Consider the following 21,750-nt stretch of genomic DNA (forward strand, 5'->3'; position numbering starts at 1 on the left):
TTTTGTCTCTATTTTCTTCTTTTTTCTTTTGCCCTACACCCAGGTACGTGGGGAGTTTCTTGCCTTTTGGGAGGTCTGAGTTCTTCTGCCAGCGTTCAGTAGGTGCTCTGTAGGAGTTGTTCCACATGTAGATGTATTTCTGATGTATTTGTGGGGAGGAAGGTGATCTCCATGTCTCACTCTTCCGCCACCTTGAAGCTCCTGGGGAACACTGAAGCTTTAGAATCACACACTTTCAGAACTAGAACTAGAATGGTCCAGTCCTCTAGAAATGAGGCATAGTGGGCCAAGGTCCAGTGTCTCATTGCTTGGGGACCCCTCAGGTGGAGCCACACCTCCTTTCTTCCCTCCTCTGTCCTTCTCCCCTTCCTCCTCCCCATCCTCATCTGCCCCCAGCCCAACTCTCCTACACCCCCTCACTTTCCTTGTTGAGCATCCCCCAGTCAGTTATCCAGCAGGACGAGATACTGCATAGCTGCATGCCTGGGACTGGGAGGCAGGCGAGGAAGATGTAGGAGGTGAAATTCACAGGAAAGAGGAGCTGCAATGTGGCTATGTCACTCCCGGAGGGATGTAACTTCTCAAAGCCTGGGTGCATGATAATCTGGCTCAGGGATATCTCTTGGGTGTCCTGGGTGTGCAGGGGCACCTGGGTGCTTCCTAACAGAACCTGGTAGTTCTCCGGGGCATGCAATTTTCTTTAGGAAGAAGGGAATATTGTCACCCTCATCTCTGCGTGTGGACTAGCTCTTTCCCTGCATCCTCATCTAACTGCCCACAGGCCTCTACCCCACATGATGCTAGACAGCTTTTATCTCCCCATTTCTAGTGTTCAGGAGCCCTTCCTTCTTGAGGCTAATTGCTATTCTACTTAAAATCTCAGACACACGGCTTCTCCATCACACACTAGAATCAGAGGAGCATTGAATCCTTGTGCTGGAAAGATCCTTGGTGGCATACCAAATGAAGGTCTTTTGATTGTACACAGGAGGAGTTCTGGTTCAATCCCAGCTCTAACTTTACCCTTCCCAAGACTCCCTACAATCCACCTTCTGGCCCCACACTCTTCCTGACCCCTCCTTTCTTTTTTTTTTTTTTTTTTTTTTTTTGTGGTACGCAGGCCTCTCACTGTTGTGGCCTCTCCCGTTGCAGAGCACAGGCTCTGGACGCACAGGCTCAGTGGCCATGGCTCACAGGCCTGCCGCTCTGTGGCATGTGGGATCTTCCCGGACCGGGGCAAGAACCCGTGTCCCCTGCATCGGCAGGTGGACTCTCAACCTCTGAGCCACCAGGGAAGCCCACCCCTCCTTTCTTTAAACACCTTCCTGCCCAAGGGCTGCTTCTCCACTTAGTTATAAGGACTCACAAAAGATTTGTTAAATAAATGAGCAAATGAGTGCAGGAAACACACTGAACACAGGTGCTGAAACTTCCCACCTCCCTGACTGTTTGCAAGGCTCATCCACATGGAGACCCTCTCGTGCTCCCCTTTCCCAAACCCTTCCCCTCCAGGAAACCCCTCCCTCTCCATAGCTCTTCTCCGGAACCCCCAGTCCATGCGTCTGCCCTTCTCACCCATGTTGGGCCTTCTCTTGTGACAGGATGGAGACAGGGTGAGGTGGGGACTTGCCACACCTGATGTCACAAAGGGGCTTGCATGGATCATGGTATAGACTAGGCACCAATAGGACTCTAAGCTCTGAAAGCTCCAGCTCCCAGACCTGGGCTGTGATGCCCCAACTCCCTGGGGACCCCTCCTCATCTGTTCAGACCTAGGCACTGAGCCAGGCCCAGGACGGCCAGGGGAGTTAGACTCCTGAGCAGCCATGTCACTCTCCCAGAGAGCCCCAATTCCCACCTATGCAGCCTGGCACCATGGCTACCCACAACGCACACCAGAGGCCATGACTACTCCTGGGCACACAGTTGTGTAGGAGTAATAAGAATTGCCCAGATGCTGGCCATACATGCGGTCCCAGGTCCCTGCCTAGAGTCTGACACCTGGAAATGTGGGGACATCAAGAAGAAGCTGTGATCAGAGATTGGTCCACACTGCTTGGCAGTTAGGAAGGACACTGCCATTCTCCTGAGGCACATCTGTGTTGAAGGATAGACACAGGGGCTGAAGGCAGAGCATGAGGCGCATCTGAGCAGGGAGGACAGTCCAGGTGGAAGGTACACAGGCCAAAGGTATAAATGACATGCATCTGAAGGCCACAGACTGCCCCAGAGAAAAGCCCAGAGGAGCTGACGTGGGATGCCCATCACCCCTTTTCTCCTCTTCCTCAGCATACCCCTCCCCTGCCAGTGCCTGTGCTGGCAACCTAGGAAGGAGGACTTACTTGAGAAAGCAGTGGGCAGTGGAAAGGACCCAGTGGGAGTTAATGAGGACAGCTCCACAGATACGTGAGCCCTGGTACTGCAGGCTGGCCTCTAATGGCCACTGGCCAGCCACCATGTCCTAGCCACTGTAGATCTTCCCCATCACCTTGGGTTGCCCGCATACTGTGGAGACTCCCCTGCCACCTACGATAGAGGCACTAGTAGTACCCCAAATGCCACTACCAGGAAGGCCTTCTCCACTTCATAGGTGGGAAAACCAACGCCAAGTGTCCAGTGGCCTACCCCAAATGACAGTGCTACCAGGACTCTGCCTTCACTGGCTGCCCCTGAGAATTGGACAGAGCAAGCCCTGTGGGGATGAGGACCCAGAGGTCTGGTGGGATGGGGCAAGGGGGGACCGAAGGTAGCCACAGCAGCTCACAGCAGCATCTCCAGGGAGAAGGACATCCCCGAGTGAGGCTGCCAAGGGATGGGCACGTCACAGACCTTATTTCCCTCAACTAGCACACCTCAGTGCCTACTCTTATAGATCAAAGAACTAAAGGTCTCAGAAGTTGCCAACATTACTTGCTCAACATCATGGCTTCTAAGGGCCTGTGCCTCCTCCACGTCACCCCGGTGTCTTAGGGAGGGAGATTCGCAGGCAGAAGTCTGTGGTGCTGTGTCAGCCGGGCAAAGTCATTCCCCCTCTCTGACTCAGGATTCTACATTTCTGAAAGAAGAGGGAGTGGGCTAATGAAGACAGCCCTGGCTCTAGGACTCACACCTCGGAGCGCAGGGGGTGTGCCCAGGCCCCCTGAGAGTGGGTATCTTGGTCTAGGGCCTGCGCTGCCAGGGCCTCACGGAGGAGAATGAGACCCGCGGCCCTGGACTCAGGGCCACTCATTCATCAGTCCTGGTGCTTTCCGCCACCCAGCCACCCAGCCTCAGGGTCAGACCCTGCTCTGTCCCCACTTCCACAGTCCCACAGAGGTCCTGGGGCGCTTCCCACCCAGAGGCCGCACAGTGGGGAGTCGATGCCCCACCTGTGTCGAGGGGGTCTCTGGGCTGCCTGGCTGTTGGCCAGGGCAGAGAAAAGATGAAATTCAGTAACTCAGGGAACCCGGGCCCTGGTCATAGCCGGCCCCTCAGGCCCTGCAGTTTAGGCCGTCTCAGTCTTCAACAGAGGCCCCAACGCACCCGTGGCTCCCGGGGCCAACTGCTGTGCTTCTGGAGTCGGAGCGCTGCCCTCCAGCACTTCCCCCGCACCTGGAGCCCAGCCGGGGGCGGCCGTGGCCATGTCCGGGGACCCTCACAGCTCCAGGGTGGCCACGGGTGGCAGCAGCAGCAGCCAGAGAAGGGCCACAGGCTGGCTTCGGCCTTGGGCGATGCACGCCTCCACGCCCATTGCCAGGGTTGCTGACTCCGGCCTGACCCTACCCTGGCCCTGCCTGACCGTGCCCTGACCCCGCCACAGCCCAGCCCTGATACCACCCTGACCTTCTTAATAACCTTTGAAACAACTCTACTAACATATAATTTATATACCATGAAGTTCACTTACTATTATACAAGGGACAATTCAATGATTTTCTGTACGTTATTAAAAATTTATTTATTTTTTTATATTTAAATGAACTTTTTTAGAGTTATGAAAAAGTTGCAAAGTCAGTACAGAGTTCCAATATCCCCTTCACCCACTCTCCACTAATGTTAAGATCTTATATTACTATGGCATATTTATCACAACTAGTGAGCCAATATTGAGACATTAATATTAACTGAAGTCCATTCTTTCTTGTTTTTAATTTTTTTCAGCTTAAGGTGTAGAGCATAATGATTTGACTTCCATGCATCATGAAAGGGTCATCAGAATAAATTTAGTGAACATCCATCATCCCACATAGATACAAAATGAAAGAAATAGGAAAAAAATGTTTTCCTGTGAGGAGAACTCTTGGGGTTTACCCTATTGACTGTCATGTATAACATACAGCAGTGTTAATTATATTTATCATGTTGTCCATTACACCCCTAGTAATTATTTATCTTATCACTGGGAGTTTGTGCCTTTGACTGCAGCTAACCAATTCCCCCTTCCCCAATCTCCCGCCTCTGGTAACCACAAATCTGATCTCTTTTCCCATGAATTTGTTTGTCTGTATTTATTTGAAATATAATTGACTTACAATGCTATGTTAGTTCCTGTTACATAACATAGTGCTTGGTTATTTCTATACATTTCAAAATGATAAATACAGTTATGATATGTCACCATACAAAGATATTACAGAATTATTGACTGTATTCCCCACACTGTACATTTCATACTCATTTATTTTGCAACTGAAACTTTGTACCTCTTAATCTACCTCACCTATTGCTTTCTTCCCCCCAACACTCTCCCTTCTGGCAAGCACCTGTTTGTTCTCTGTATCTATAACTCTGTCTCTGTTTTGTTGTTTGTCCATTTGTTTTCTTTTTTAGATTGCACATACAAGTGTAATCATACAGTACTTGCCTTTGTCTGACCTACTTCACTGAACATAATACCCTCTAGGTCCATCCATGTTGTTGCAAAGGGCAAGATTTCCTTCTTTATCAGATATGTGATTTGCAAGACTTTCTCCAAGTCTGTAGCTTCTTTCTGTTTATATACATCTTTAATTTCTCTCAGGAATACTGTGTAGTTTTCAGTGGACAGATCTTGCACCACTTTATTAAATTTATTTCTAAGTAGTTTATTCTTTTCCATGCTACTGTGAATGAAATTTTGTTAATTTCCGTTTCATATTTTTATACCTAGAAATGCAATTTATTTATATAAGAAATGTTGCTTCCTCTGACCTTCCGAAACTTCTTTATTCATTCTAGTCTGTTTTATTTTGTTTTGGTGGTTTCATTGGGGTTTTCCAACACATAGCGTCATGTCCTCTGCAATAAAAGTTCTAATTCTACCATTTAAAGTTGGATGCCTTTAATTTCTTCTCTCCTACCTTCTTTCTTTTTCCCTTCCTTCCTTCCTTCTTTCCTTCCTTCCTTCCTCCCTCCCTTCCTTCCTTCTTCCCTTCCTTCCTTGCTTCCTTCCTTTCTTTCCTCCACTTCTTAGAGACTACATTTATAAGGACCGTGCTTTTTAAATATGGTCTATCAATCTTTGTCTTTAACGTTGTTTCATCTATTCACATTTAATGTGATTATTGATATGGCTGGAACTACATTTTCCACTTTGCTATTTGTTTTCTGTATGTCTCTTATCTTTCCCCACACTTTTGAGACAGGCTGGGACCTGGGACCCTTTGCTGCAGTGCTACAGCAGATTTCTGTAAACTGGTGTATGCATGGGTGACAGTCCCACCTGTGGGTTAGATTTCTACAGACGACATACAACTGTCTGGTTTCCAGCCTTGATCACCCCGGTGGGCAGTTTACAGGGTGCAACCTCCTTCAGTGGCCCTTTCTGAAAGCTTGCAGGTTGGTGCCTGAAGAGACAACTGCAGGGGGCAGGTTGAAACGGCAATCTCTCTCTTTCTCTTTTTCAGTCTTTTCTGTCCCTCCTCCCTTTACCTCTCCCTTAGTCCTTATACCTGCACTCCCATCCCCTTTATCCTGAAAACTTCTTGTCTTTGTCTAAGTTTTTGTCATTGGTATCTTTGTTTTATGAGTTTTGTCTGTCCAACCGCTCCTACAAGTCTCTGCCAACGTTGTGGGCATGGTGGAGCACTTAAGCCTTGAAATACAGACGCATCCCACATTGTCTGAGACTCGACTCCAGCCTTGGGTTACTTAGTGGGATTTTAAAGAACAAAAAAAGAAGAGAGGGGCTTGCACCTCTCTCCTCTGCCTTTGCAATGTAACTATTCTGCCTGGACTCTCAGGGACTCCCTGATCCATCTGTAGTCCCCCAGACTGAGGGAAAAAAAGAGCCCTTTTTAAATTCAAGCAGGAAAACTGAGATCTCTGATTTTGTAAAAATTATCTTGTCTGGCTTAAGCTCGTGGGTTTAATTAATACAGACCTCTGCGTATTATCAACATTAAGTATAATACTTCTATTGTACCTAGGCTTACTGGAAGTCAATAAGTGCGTATTGTTTCTGTGATAAAATCTACTATCAAGGAAAATAACCTGATAGGATTCAACTTTTAAGTAAATATAACTGGATAAGAGCTTTTTAGTAAACTCTATGGGAATAATCATGTTTTCAAAATGTCCATTTAGAATAGTCCCGCCAGATTTTGGTAACTTGAAACTAAATTATGTTAAATGATAGGAATCCATCGAGTATCCAGGCCATTTCAAATAAGATGAAATATTGGAACCGTATTTGCTAAACAGGCCTAAATTTACCTACTTTTGTTTCCTTGTGAGAGGGAAACTAAGGATGTTTGGATTTATTAGACACATATCTTGCATCACATTAAGGAAAGAAATTGTGCTTTGGGAAGATACACGGGATCTTCCCATGGGACCTTCCCAACAGGTTATGGGATATTCCAATCAGGGAATGCTAATGTAAAAGACAGTTCATGGTGGCTTAAGGAAAGTAGGATGTGTGCTTTCAGAAAAGAAGGTATGAGGAATGGAAATGTATTTTGTTAGAAGGAAAAGTGTGATTTTGTCCTACAGCTGGTTATTTCTGAACGGAAAAAAGAAGGGACAAAATACGGCTACAGAAAGTTGCAGAAGATTTGTGGAAACGGAATGTTGAGAAAAGAATTTTGTATGTGGTCGGGATTTTCTAAGGTTGGATTAACTTTAATTAGGTAACTGGACCTTATCAAGAGTAGGCTGATATAAGACTGGATTTGGTTTCTTTCTCTCATAAGAAAACAACATTTTCTGGGAATGCTCCTTTTGATAACAGATTGTGTGAGTTTCTGTGCCTTTAAGTGAGCTGTATTTACTTTTGAAATCTTTTTTTTTTCCACCTTTGCTCAAGGAATAATTGTATCACAGCAGCCTATGATTCTATTTGACTGGGTGTTTTAAAAGTTCTGGAAATGTTTGACAGATTTCCCAAATATCAAATTCTAATTGAAATTCTTTTGACTTCAGTTAATTTTGGGATGCTTCATGGGGCCCCTGGAGCCTCCAAACAGAGTTCCTAAACTAACTGTGTTCACTTGGTATGTTAAATTACATGGGAAACATTGTCGAAACTCATTGTTGCCTGTGTCAGATGGAATCATCAGGCTCTCCCCGGTTTTCTCATAGCTGCCAAACAGATAGGGGAAAAGGTTTGGCGTTGTTCTGCTGTCTAGTCTCTCACCTTATTCTATGTCCAAAAAAAAATCCCCTGTGGGAATACTCCCAATGTAGGCCCATAGGTCCTGACCTCCGTGGCATTTCCCATTGCACCCAACTCCAATGCCTCCAGGACTTCCTGTTTTGCACCTCTAGGACCCCTTTCACTCAAGGCCTTGGCAGCCCATACCATTTGTTACAGACTACCTATTGGACGGCCACTTCCAAGTAGCCCACATCCTAGGCTTTAGAGATGCTGAAACTCCAGGAATACCCCCAGCATAGAAAAATATTATAGGACAAAAGCCTCCTGGTAGACGTCTCTGGGACACTGGCCTTCATTTCTAGGAGCGCTTTTTCACAGTTCCATGTTATTCAACATGGGATGATCCTCGTCTAAGCCAGAAGAAACACCTCTGGATCATATCCTTAAAAATTGGAAATTTTCAAAACAGACGGCCTGAAAAGGGAAAAACTTAAACTCTATTGTAACATTGCCTGGCCATTGTATAAGTTGGGGAATGGGGAAAAATGGCCTGAAAATGGGTCTCTGTAATATTGTCTTGCAATTGGATCTCTACTGTTGCCCGACAGGGAAATGGACTGAAGTTCCCTATGTTCAAGCCTTCATGGTCCTGGGAATTCCCTGGCGGTCCAGGGGTTAGGACTCTGAGCTGTCACTGCTGAGGGCCTGCCTTTGATCCCGGGTCAGGGAACTAAAATCCCACAAATCATGTGGGGCTGCCCAGAAAAAAAAAAACAAAAACATTTCACATGGCAAAAAAATACCATAAGTAACATCAAAAGACAAATGATTGGAAGAAAAGTATATCACCATATAAATCAATATCTTTCACAGTTGAAGGGTTAATATCCCCACTTTATAAGAACTTTTAAAAATCAAGAAGAAAATACCAGATGTCCTATAGAAAAATGGACACAAGACATGATCAGGCAGTTTACCAAAAGAGGTATAAAGAAATGAAAAGATGTTCAACTTCACTCATGATAAGAGAAATGCAAGTTATAACTACACTGAGATACCATTTCTCACTCATCAGCTTGACAAAAATTCAAAAGCTTGACAGTACTCTGTATTAGTGACACTGTTAGGAAATAGACATTTTCATATATTGTTGGTGGGAATGCAGAATGGTAGAAGCCTTTTAGAGGAGAACTGGCCAATATTTAAACTGTATACGTATACATACCTATTGACACAGCAAGCACACTTCTATGAATCTAAAGAGTCACTTGCAATTTTATGAATATACACATGCACATGGTTCTTTTTCACAGCATTATTTACAGTTGCAAAATATTGAAAATGGCTTGAATGTTTAAGCATAGGAGGCTCTATCAACTGCAGCATATACACAATGGAGTAAAACGCATGTGAGAAAAAGTCTGAGAAAGAAGATATTAATGAAATATTATGGAGGAAATGTTATTAAGTGAAAAGAGCAAAGGGAAAAAAGCATATATAGTTTGTTACCTCTTGTGTCAGAAAGAAGGAAAAATAATGAACATAGTATTTGACTACATATCCTCAGTCTTGGGCAGTTTATCTTTATATGTTTGTTAGAATTACAAAGAAATCTTAAACTCTGTAGTAGGTTTGGTTCTTAGAGCAGTACAGTGAAGCAGTTTTGAAACTACTTTGGATGCATTATAGGATTCAGCAAATGAGTACATATGTCCATGTTGTTGGGAGCCTGGGTTCTCACTGTGGAAGAGAAGTCATACAAATATGGAATGGGACAAAGCAGGGAAGAATCCCATGAGGATGAGCGGGAGTTGGAAGTACTGGTGTGAACTTAAGATTTGGTAAGATCTGTATACGTGTGTCTGTACATGCTTATGTGCCCATGCATATTTGTATGCGTATATATTTGTATATGTGGGTATACACCCATGTATTTTCTATGTTTGTCCACTGAAAAGGCCAAGAAGAATGCTCCAGTAGCAGTGAGCACATCTAGCATCCAGATCTTAGTCTCTTTCCAGATCACATCTTTGCTTTGCTTTTTCCCCCTGCCCTATCCTGTCTTCCCCACTCCCCTGTTGATGAGGCAATTCTCTCAATCATTGTCCCATGTGTCCCCGTTGAAGTTTTGCTTCTGGTGAGCCTGACCCAATGCAGTTGGTACTGGCAGTAGTCCTAAGAAGCAGATGAGACTGTAGAGATGAATCACCTTTTAGCTAGAGGCAAGGATGACCCCACGTGTAGTGTTAGATGGAGTATTCCTAATCCCTGGTATGCTTCAGCAGTGACTGCTGATGAGGAAGTGGAGGCACTGGACAGTGCAGCCTCTAGCATTGCACAAGTCCTGAAAAAATAGTAACCAAGAACAATGGCATTAGCGCCACTGCTGCTGTAGAGGAGATGATGAACCCCAATCTCCCTTACAGGAGAATTCAGAGTGTGTGGTCTCTGTAGGGGCATGGGGTAAACTTTTCTCCCTCACAAGGCTCTCAGCATCCTCACGTCAAGCCAGATGTGACCTGAGTTAAACTCATGCTGCAGATCCCGGTTGTATTTCTGGTGCATCCCACATGGAACAGTCATCAACTGTTTTTTTCGTAACATTTTTAAGCCTGTTAAGATTTTGCATTTATCAGCTGGCCTCTATGATTTATCCCCTCTTCCCTTAACTGAATTGCCTTGAGGTAATTATGAACAGTCCCACGTGTTCGCTTAAGAATGGCTGGGCATTCTCTTCTTATACCCTGTAAATACGGGTAGTAGCCACCCTGTTATATTTTCAGTCTGGGGAAGAGAAGTGCTATAGGGTAGGTTTGGAGATCATGGAATTTGCAGCCAAATAACCAGAGTTCAAATCACAGTTTATATGTGTGACCTTAGGGGCAAGGTAGTTAACCTCTCTGGGCCTCCATTTAGAAATCTGTCAATACGGGAAGGATGTTGCAGATAACAGCATCCATCACAGGGCTGTTGTGAGGATTAAATATGTTAATAAATGTAAAGTGCTTACGACAGTGTTTAGCATGTAGGGAGTATCATATAAATGTTAGCTGTTATTATTTCAACTCACAGAAATCCAAATCATGACTCTTTGACTCAATATACATTACAGCCTGCAGTTAGAGAATGTTCCCTTAGCAAAGCTATATTTCATTCTTCCATGTTTTGAGCAGAATGGTTGGCTGAAGTCTGAAATCATCCCTGCCTTTGAGAACTGAATAGAAAGTAGCAAAATATAACACACCCAAGTTAAAATTCTCGATTTTTTTTCTTTTATCATTTCTCCTTACCCTATATTTTGTGTCCCAGGATAAGAACGTACCTGTTTGAGCACACATTTTCATCACCATGTAATAAAGATGTCTAATTTTCTTGCCTGGAATAAAAGAATATTCTCTTCTACCCCCATTCAGCCAGTTTTAAGTATTGAGGTCTGCACCTCGAAATGCCATTTCCAGGTGGGTCATTCTTTACCAAGAATACAGGAAATTATACGGCAGTGGCTTAAATCTATTGCAGTTTATCCTTCTCACCTAATAAGAAATCCAGGGCTGGAGAGATAGCTCAATGATGTGATGAAGGACCCAGGTAAGTTTTATCACCCTGCCACAGCATCTTTGGAAAGTGTTATTTTTCTTTCAAGTGTGCATGATTGACCTATAAAGGACAACAGAAGTTGGAAGGAGCCATGCTGGATCAGGAAAACAAGTAAGTTCTCAGAATCTCTCAGGTGGTATTTCATTGGCAAGTATTGTGTCAAACTGTAACTATTTTGTGACCAGTGTTCAGAACAGAAACAAAGCGGGGGGGCGGTGTCACACTCTAAGTAATTAAAGGGAAACACCTGTTCTTCTTCTGTTTCTTTGCCTTGTAGCTTAAAGAGAAAGAAGAGACAAGTGCACCCCAATGTTCACAGCAGCCCTATTCACAATAGCCAGGACATAGAAACAACCTAAATGTCCATCAGCAGAGGAATGGATAAAGAAGATATGGTACATATATACAGTGGAATATTACCCATAAAAAGCAACAAAATTGGGTCATTTGTAGACATGTGGATGGACCTAGAGACTGTCATACATAGTGAAGTAAGTCAGAAAGAGAAAAACGAATATCGTATATTAATGCATATATTTGGAATTTGAAAAAATTGGTATAGACGATCTTATTTACAAAGCAGAAATACAGGCACAGATGTAGAGAAAAAAAGCATGGATACCAAGGGGGAAAGCGGGTGTGGGATGAATTGGGAGACTGGGATTGGCATATATACACTATTGATACTATATATAAAATAGATAACTAATGAGAGCCTACTGTATAGCACAGGGAACTCTACTCAGGGCTCTGTGGTGACCTAAATGGGAAGGAAATCCAATAAAGGGGGGATATATGTATATGTTTAGCTGATTCACTTTGCTGTACAACAGAAACTAACACAACACTGTAAAGCAAATATACTCCGATTTAAAAAAAAAAAAAAAGACTCCACATTCCCAATGCAGGGGGACTGGGTTTGAACCCTAATCAGGGAACTAGATCCCACATGTGGCAACGAAGATCCCGCATGCCACAACTGAGACTTGGAGCAGCCAAATAAATAAATATTAAAAAAAAATAGAACAGAAACAAAAGCAGGGACTGTCATTCTGTTTCTTTGCATTGTAGCTTAAAGAAAAAGAATGCCTGCAGGAAATACTATTTTTAGCTTCACTGTGGGCCAGCATGGAGTCAATGAGAAATCCCTGATATGAATTTTTGAAGCGCCACAGGACATTTTCAATAATGGATAGAACATACAGACCTAAAATCAATAAAGGAACAGTTAACTTTCAACAACATTATAAGCCAAATGGACCTAAGAGCCATATATAGAAAATTCGAACCAACAGTTAGATATTATTCTCAACTCTACATGGAAGTTTCTCCTAGATCACATATTAGGTCACAAAACAAGTCTTAATAAAATTAGCAAGACTGAATTATACTAAGTATTTTTTCTGTCCACCATGGAATGTAAATAAAAAGCAACATAAAAAAAGCTGGAAAATTCACAATGTGTGGAAATTAAATAATATAATCTTGAGAAAGATTATTTTGTTTTCAAAAATGAAAATAAAAGAGAAATTAGAAAATATCTTGAAAAAAATTAAAATGAAAACAGTATACCAAAACATATGGGATACATCAAAAGCAGTTCTACAAGGGAAGTTTATAGTCATAAATCCCTAGATTAAGATAAAAGAAAAATCTCAAATAAACAACTTAACATCATCTCTCAAGAAACAAAAAAAAAACAAAGTAAGCCCAAATTTAGCAGAGGGAAGGAAATAAAGAGCAGAGCAGAAATAAATGAAATACAGACTAGAGAAACAATAGAAAAGATTAATGAAACTAAGAGCCAAGTTTTTTAAAAAGAAAAACAAAAATTGACAAATCCTTAGCTAGTCTAACAAAGAGAGAGAGAGAGAGAGAGAAGATCCCAATAAAATCAAACAGGTATGAAAGGAAACATAAAATGGATTCCACAGAGATAGAAAGGATTATAAGGGACTGTTATGATTAATTGTATGCCATGAAATTGGATAACCTAGAAGAAATGGATAATTCCTAGAAATACACAACCTGCAAAGATTAAGTAAAAAAGAAATAGAAAACCAAAAGAGATCTAAAACTAGTAAGGAGATTGAATCAGTAATCAAAAATATCTCAGCAGAGAAAAGCCCAAGATCAGATGTCTTCACAGATGAACTCTGTCACCATTTGAAGAAGATTAATGCCAATCTTTCTGAAACTCTTGCTTACTCCATTTGGGATACTCTAACAAAATACCACTGACTGAGTAGCTTATAAATAATAGCTCACTATTCTGGAGGCCCGAAGTCTGACATTATGGCATCATCACACTTGGATGAGACTATTCTTTCTTATTTTTTTTTTTTTTTTTTTTGCAGTACGCGGGCCTCTCACTGTTGTGGCCTCTCCCGTTGCGGAGCACAGGCTCCGGGCGCGCAGGTTCAGCGGCCATGGCTCACGGGCCCAGCCGCTCTGCGGCATGTGGGATCTTCCCAGTCCGGGGCACGAACCCGTGTCCCCTGCATCGGCAGGCGGACTCTCAACCACTGCGCCACCAGGGAAGCCCCGAGACTATTCTTTCTGACTCATAGTTGGTACCTTCTCTCTGTGTTCTCACATCATGGAAGGGGCTAGAGGTATCTTTGGAGCCTTTTATTAAAAAAAAAAAATAAGGGCACTAATCCCATTTATGAGTGCTCTGCCCTCATGACCTAAGCAACTCCCAAAGGCCCCACCTACTCTTACTATCACATCAGGCATTAGGTTTTTAACATATGAAATTTGGAAGGACATATTCAAACCATAGCAAACTCTTGCTAAATACTGAAAAACTGTGAACTCTTCCAAACTAATTTTACAAGGCCAGCATTACCCTGATATCAAAACCAGACAAAGACACTACAAGAAAAGATAAAATATCCCTGATGCACACAGATGTTAAAAACCTCATCAAAATACTAACAAACCAAATTAATCAGCACATTAAATGGATTATACATATGACGCTGGGATTCAAGGTTGGTTCAACATCCATAAATCAATCAATGTCATGATACATGACATTACCAGAATGAAAAAAAGAAAACAAAACAAACCCCCACCATGATCATCTCAACAGATGCAGAAAAAGGATTTGGAAAAAATTCAACATTCTTTCAGATAAAAATCCTCCATAAACTAGGAATAGACGGAAATGAACATAAAGAAGGTCAAATATGAAAAGGACACAGCTAATATCAAACTCAATAGTGAAAAAGTGACAGCTTTTCCTTTATCAACATGAAGGCAAGGATGTCCAATCTTGCCACTTTTATTCAGCATAGTTCTGGAAATCCTAGACAGATAAATTAAGTAAGGAGAAGAAATAAAAGACATTCACATCAGAAAGGAAGAAATAACACTATCTTTGTAGATGACACAATTTTTTTGGTAGCAAGTCTTACCAACTCCACAGAAAATGAATTCACTGAAGTGGAAATACATAAAAATCAACATACAGAAGTCAATTCCATTTCTACTCACTAACAATGAAAAATCTGAAAAGTAAATTAAGAAAAGAATCCCATTATCAACTTCAACGCAAAGAATAAAATACTTAGAAATAAACATAACCAGAGGTGAAACACCTGTACACTCAAAAGTATAAAAAAATGATGAGGAAAATTAAAGAAGACACTGATAATACAGAAAGACCTCCCATGTTCATGATTACTATTTTCAGAATGTACATACTACCATAGTGGTCCACAGATTCAATGACGTCCCTATTAAAATCCCAATGGTGTTCAATACAGAAATAGAGAAAGCAATCCAAAAATTCATAGGGCACCACAAAACACCCCAAATAGCCAAAATAATCTTTTGAAAAATAAACCTCAAGGGATCACACTTCCTGCTTTCAAAACATATTAACGGGCTTCCCTGGTGGCGCAGTGGTTGAGAGTCCACCTGCCGATGCAGGGGACACGGTTTCGTGCCCCAGTCCGGGAAGATCCCACATGCCGCAGAGCGGCTGGGCCCGAGAGCCATGGCCGCTGAGCCTGTGCGTCTGGAGCCTGTGCTCCACAGCGGGAGAGGCCACAACAGTGAGAGGCCCGCGTACCACAAAAAAAAAAATAAACAAAAAAACATATTACCAAGCTACAGTAATGAAAACAGAATAGTACTGGGTTAAATACAAACATATCGACCAATGGAACAAACTAGAGAGCCCAGAAAGAGACCCATGTATATACAATAAACAAAATAAGACCACTGAATACTCTCAATCAAATACTTATGAAAAGTCCTAAATAAACTTTTGTCAAATGTTTGAATCTTAAACGTTAGTAGCATGGAACATAAAAATATATCCAATAAACCAACACCATTTTATATTAATTTAAAATAAAGTCACAAAAAATGGTATGGGCTTCTCATATCATAAAGCTTCCTTCCAACCTGTAACAACCATTACATCTTCCCAAATGCAAGCTGGATTTCAACAAACAGGAGCAATACCACCACCAACAACAACACCAGCAACAAACAGCTGTAACAGAAAATCCTGATGGGAAGGGAGAATCTGATTTCCAGAATTTCTACTTTATATTATTTAACATATAAATTTTCAACAAAGAGTTATGAGGTATGAAAACAAACAACAAAGTATGATCCATGAATGAGGAAAAAAATGTGTATATATATATATATATATATACATGCACGTGTGTGTGTATATATATATATATATATATATATATATATATATACACACTGTCCACACAATGTGGACATACACATATACACATTGTCCAGGCATTAAAAAGACTTTAAATCATTCTCTTAAATATTCCCATAGAACTAAATGAAATTTTGGACAAAGAACTAAAGGAAATCAGGAAAATGGTGTCTCACCAAGTGATGAATACTAACAAAGAGAAAGAAATTACAAAAAGGAATCAAATATATATTCTAGAGTTGAAAAGTGCCACAACTGAAATAAGAAAGTCATTAGGGGGATTCATTAGCAGACTTAAGCAGGCAGAATAAAGAACTGGCACATTTGAAGAAGAACTGATTGAGACTATCCACTCTGAGGGGTGGAAAGAGGAAAGAGTGAAGAATAACGAGCAGAACATAAAAGACCTACAAGACATCATCAAGTATGACAACATATCCATAATAGGAATCCTGCATGGAGAGAAAGGGATAGAAAGTCAGGGAAAATATTTGAAGACATAATTGTTCCAAACTCCTCAAATATGATAAAATACATGAAAGTACATATCCAAGAAACTCAGTGAACTCCAACAGGAGATCTACACAAAAACACTATATTAAAATTGCAAAAACGAACAACAAAGAGAATTTTGAAAGCGTCAAGGGAGAAGGCTGGTGAATTTCATATTCATGTGTTGAAAGAAAAACACTGTTAACCAAGAATTCTATATCTGGTAAAACCATCTTCCAAAAATGAAGGACAGCAGTGATATAGGTAAGATGGCAGAATAGGAAGCTCCAGGTGTGTAACCCCATGAAAACACTGAACTAAACTATAGAATACAAATAGCTTTGTGGGAGCTCTAGAAACCAGTCAGTAATCTGAAGCAACAAAGTGAATGCCCAGTCAAGAAAGAGTCACTCTCAAAATGATAGCAAATTTCATGATATTTTTGCTCACTCTTATCCTAACCCATTCCTGACTCAATATGGTGCAGGAGAGTGAAAGCTGCCCAATTACTGGTCCTCCATTGGGAGAAAAGTAAAAGAGTGCAACTTGATTGCAATGTGTGGCATGCCAGGCAATGTCTGAGAGTCTGATTTCTGTCTCACATGACTCACAGCTGAGATAGGAATAGAGGAATATTTTTTATATCAGATTGGTAGCTGTGAAAGCAATGATGGATTCAATGGCCCATGAAAACTTCATGGCAACTGTAGACCTGCACACACCTGGAGGGCAGAGATTACTGACAGAGGAATACAACAGAACATTTCAGGGCCAAGAAGACAGGGGTGAGGCTCTTGGGGAAATGAAATATTTAAAAGCAGCTCTGTGTGTGGCAGAATTAGGGGGCTGTGGCTGGGCTTCATACACAGGCCCAGTGAAGGCACATCCTCAGAAAAGATCTGAGAAGACCTTAAGTCATTACACCAGGCTGAGTAGTGAAGGCCTTCCTCTGCAAGTATCCAGTCTACAAGGCTTGGAGAGGTGGCTGTTTTTTTCAATATGCAATTTTTGACAAAAGCTCACAAAACACAGAAAAAAACAGGGAAATGTGGCCCATTCACAGGAACATAATAAATCTCTAGAAAGTGACACTAAAGAAACACAGGTTTCACAGTTGCTAGATGAACTCTTGAAAACAGCTGCCTAGGAAATCAGGAAGATATATATCAACAAAGTGAGAATATCAACAAAGAGACAGAATTTATTTTAAAAAAGCAAATGTGGAGTTAAAAGTGTAACTAAATTGAAAATTTCACAAGAGGGGTTCAAAAGCAGACTGAAACAGGCAGAGGAAGGCATCAGCAAACTTGAAGACAAATCATTTGAAATTATTAGTTCTCAGAGCCAAAAGGAAAATCAATGAAGAAATGTGAACAGACCCTAATGGAATTATGGGAATCCAAAAAAGAAGACATTATGGGAATCCAGGAAGAAAAAAGAGTGAGAAAACAGCAGAAACCTCGTCTGAAGGAATAATGGACAAAAACTTCCCAAACTGTGAAATACTTGGATAAAAAAATACAAGTTAAACGAACGGTAGGGTAAAATCAAATAGACCCACACTAAACCACATTATAATCAAAGTGACAAAAGTAAAAAACAAAGGATCTTGAAAGAATCAATAGACAACTGAGTCATCATGTATTAATGATGCCAAATAAAATTTTTAGCAGATTTTTCAGCAGAAACCTTGCAGTCCAGAAGGCACTGGGATGACGTATTTTAAGTACTGAAGGGAAAAAAAAAAGCCTTATAAGCTAAAAATCCTATAGCGGCAAAACTGTACTTCAAAATAAAGGATAAATTAAGGCATTCCAAGATAAACAAAACTTGGAGGGAATTACTATCATTAGAACTTCCCTACCAGAAATACTAAAGGGAGTCCTTCAAGTTGAAATGATAAAATACTAGACAAGTAGCTCAAAGCTAGAAGAAAATATATAGCTCTCTGGTTAAGGTAAATAAGTGGCAAAATATAAAAAACATGAGTATTGCAATGTGAGTTGGTAATCACACTTTTTATATACTATAGGATTAAAAGTAAGAAAATTAAAAATTAACATAATTTCTATGTTAATGGATACACAATATATAAGGATGTATTTTTTAACATCAATAACAGACTGGAGGAGTGGTGCTGTGAAGGAGTAGAATTTTTGTATATTATTGAAGTTAAGTTGTTGACAGTTTAAAACAGATTGTTATGACTTTAGGATATTGTATGTAATCCCTGTGATAACCAAAAAGAAAATATTTACAAAGTATACAGAAAAGGAAGTGAGAAGGGAATCAAAATGTGTCACTCCAAAAACAATAAACACAAAAGAAGGCAATAAGGAAGGGACAAAAATTTAATGAAGCATACAGAAAACAAATGTCACAAATGGCAAAAAAAAGTCCTTCTCTATCAGTAATTACTTTAAGTATGATGGATTAAACTCACCAATTAAGATGCATAAGCTGGCAGAATGGATAAAAAACAGAATCCAACTATAAGCTGTCTATGCCGTCTACAAGGGATTCAGTTTAAATTTATGGACATCCACAGGTTGAAAGTGAAGAATGGAAAACTATCCCATGCAAATAGTAAGCAAAAGGGAACAAGGTGCCTATACTAATATCAGACAAACTAGACTTTAAGTCAAACCTTTTACAAGGAACAAAAAAGGAATTTATATAATGAGAAAAGGATCAATTCTCTAAGAAAAAATAAAAACTATAAACATTTGTACCAGAGCTCCTTAACAGATGAAGCAAACCTTGACGGTAGGGAGAAACAGTAAGAGTTGGAGACTTTGATAGCCTTCATTCAGAAATGGGAGAGAACAACCACACAGAAGATCGGTTAGGAAACAGAAGACTTAAACAACAGTATAAACCAAATGGACCTAACAGACACATATATACACAGCTCTCTACCCAAAGATAGTAAATTACAGATTTTTCTCAAGTGTACGTGACACATTTCCCGAATAGGCCATATGTGAGGCCACAAAACAATTCTTAATAAAAATTAAAACTACTGAAATCATACAATGAACCTTTTTCCATCACAATGGGATAAAAGTGGAAATCAGTAACAGAAGGGAAACGAAAATTCACAAATATGTGGAAATTAAACAGCACGCTTTTAAACAACCAATGGGTCGAGGAAGAAATTACAAGAGAAACTACAAAATACCTTGAGACCAAAGAAAAAAAATACATAATAGCAAACCTTACGGGATGGAGCACAAGCAGTGATGAGAGGGAAATTTATAGCTGTAAAGGCTTACATTAAAAAAGAATAAAGATCTCATATCCACAATCTAACATTTTCCTTAAAGAAGTAGAAAAAACTTAACCCAAGGCCAGCAGATGGGAAAAATAATAAATGTTACAGCATACATAAACAAAACAGAAAAACAATATAGAAAGTCAATGAAACCAGGAGTCGGTTATTAGAAAAGATCAACACGTACCTCAAGATGGACACAGAAGACTCCTGAATTTCCCTCCTTCCATGGATGCACTGAATAGACAGCCACACAGAGATCAATTCCCTCTGAAAGATATCAAGAAACTAACTTTAGTGACTCCTACACATTGGGAAACTGAGAAAATACCCACTCAGAAATGTGTAGGAAAGGATGAGACACACTCTTACTATAAACCCCACCCAAGAACAGCGCCTTATAATCTTTCTGAAAACACCAACTCCTAGCCTCTTCCCAATTAGCGCAGTGTTTGCACCACATTTCTAATGTCCCAAATTTTAAGGCTGCCGCCTGAGGGATGGACCCCCAAATCATCTAGCTCTGAGAGCCAAAAGGGCTTCCCTTCAGAAGTCCCATGGTATTAGAGCAAACAAATAAGCAGTTTTTACAAGGTGCTTGAGCACTCCCTCTGGCTATCTCCACAAGCTCAGAGCAGAGGGAACACACACAAATGCTTATCTCCCAATTTCTTCCTGGAGGGTGTTGGACTACATACTTCCCCAGCTGCTGTCTGAGGGTCCAGCTTCTAATCAGCTTGCATTTCAGCTGACTGGAATCCTGCCCAGAGCCCAAAAGAGCCAGTGGGTACTTAATCTGCCCTCTCCCCTCAGCTTCCTTCAACAATAAAACCAAATCTCCTGCATGTCCCTGGAGGGAGCTTGTCTACACATTTAGAACCCTGACTTTTAAAACTGCCACCTGAGGGATGGACCCCAAAATAACCTACCTCTGAAAGTCAATTGGGCTTGCATTCCTGAGCACCACAGTACTATGGCAAACAAAAAAGCAGTTTTTAAATGGATGCATAAGGATTCCCCGTAGCTATACACCCAGACCCAGCATGGAGGGAGACGACAAAAAAATGCCCATCTCCCAGCAAGAATGTTTCTCCCTGGAAGGAAGTTGTATATTTTCCTAGTTGCTGCCTGTGGTTCTGGCTTCCAGTTAGTCTGCATGTGGAAGCTCACGGGGATCTGTTTGGGAGCCTGGTAAAGCTGGTGGCCATGTCCCCTGCTATCTCCCCCAGCTCCAAGTAAGACCAAATTTTTATCTTCTCTCCTGGAAGGAGCTTGTCCACACATCTAGCACGCCAGTTTTCAACTGCCACCTAAGGGACTAGCCCCAAATTCACCTAGCTCTGGGAGCTGAAAGGGCTCAGCCTTCATGAGTCCCTGGGACCACTAAAAACAAAGGCTCTTTTACTTGGACACAGAAGCATTCAGAGCAATTATTTCCCTTGGCTCAGCACAGAGTGAGGAAGAAGAAACTCTTCCAGCTCTGGATTCTTCTTCATAGGGGCTAGACTACGTATTCTGACTTTTCCAGCTCCTGCCTGATAATTGGGCTTCCAATTAACCTGCATCAGGGAGTTAAAGCAGCAGGCAACTGGCAGTTGTCCAGAAGCCTAAACAGGCATATGAGCATTAACCACATCGTTGAGGACACTGATGGGTCTTGGAACACCCTCAACTGCTGGAAGTCACTAAGAACAAAGACAATGATTTCAACAGCCAGGCCAGGCTGATTAAGCCCAATCTGTCAAAACTGGGAAAAGGGGTTGTTTTATACAAAAACCAACAGAGACAGTCAAGGAAAGTAAAGAAACGGGGATGTTTCAAACAAATAAAGAGATCTCTAGGCGCTGACCTTAATGAAGTGGATATAAGTAATTACCCAACACAGTTCAAAATAATGGTAATAAAGATGCTTACTGACATCAAGAGAATAAAGCATGAGCAAAGTGTGAGTTTCAACAAAGAGACGGAAAATTTTAAGAAGTACCAAACAGAAATCATACATTTCAAGAATAAATGAACTGAAAAATTCAATACAGGGCTTCACAAGCAGATTAGACGAAATGGAAGAAAGAATCAGACAAGGCAGTGGAAGTCATCTAATCAAAAGAGCAAAAAGAAAGAAGAATAGAAAAA

The 21,750-nt window shown here is 41.2% G+C and overlaps 1 protein-coding gene across 1 annotated transcript; it reads right to left on the minus strand.

Annotated features, from left to right (window-relative positions):
* Positions 1-406: 406 nt before the first annotated feature.
* On the minus strand, positions 407-6,821 carry LOC111185328 (putative serine protease 47). Its single transcript, XM_089912591.1, is given in 3 exon segments — positions 407-698; positions 2,343-2,526; positions 3,523-6,821. Coding segments are annotated over 3 exon segments (684 nt in total). The 5' UTR covers positions 3,731-6,821.
* Between the last annotated feature and the right edge of the window lie 14,929 nt (positions 6,822-21,750).

Source organism: Delphinapterus leucas, chromosome 6 (genome assembly GCF_059928025.1).
Source record: "Delphinapterus leucas isolate spDelLeu-1000000601 "Yukka" chromosome 6, BTC_Dleu_Yukka2, whole genome shotgun sequence".
NCBI classification, from domain to species: Eukaryota; Metazoa; Chordata; class Mammalia; order Artiodactyla; family Monodontidae; genus Delphinapterus; species Delphinapterus leucas.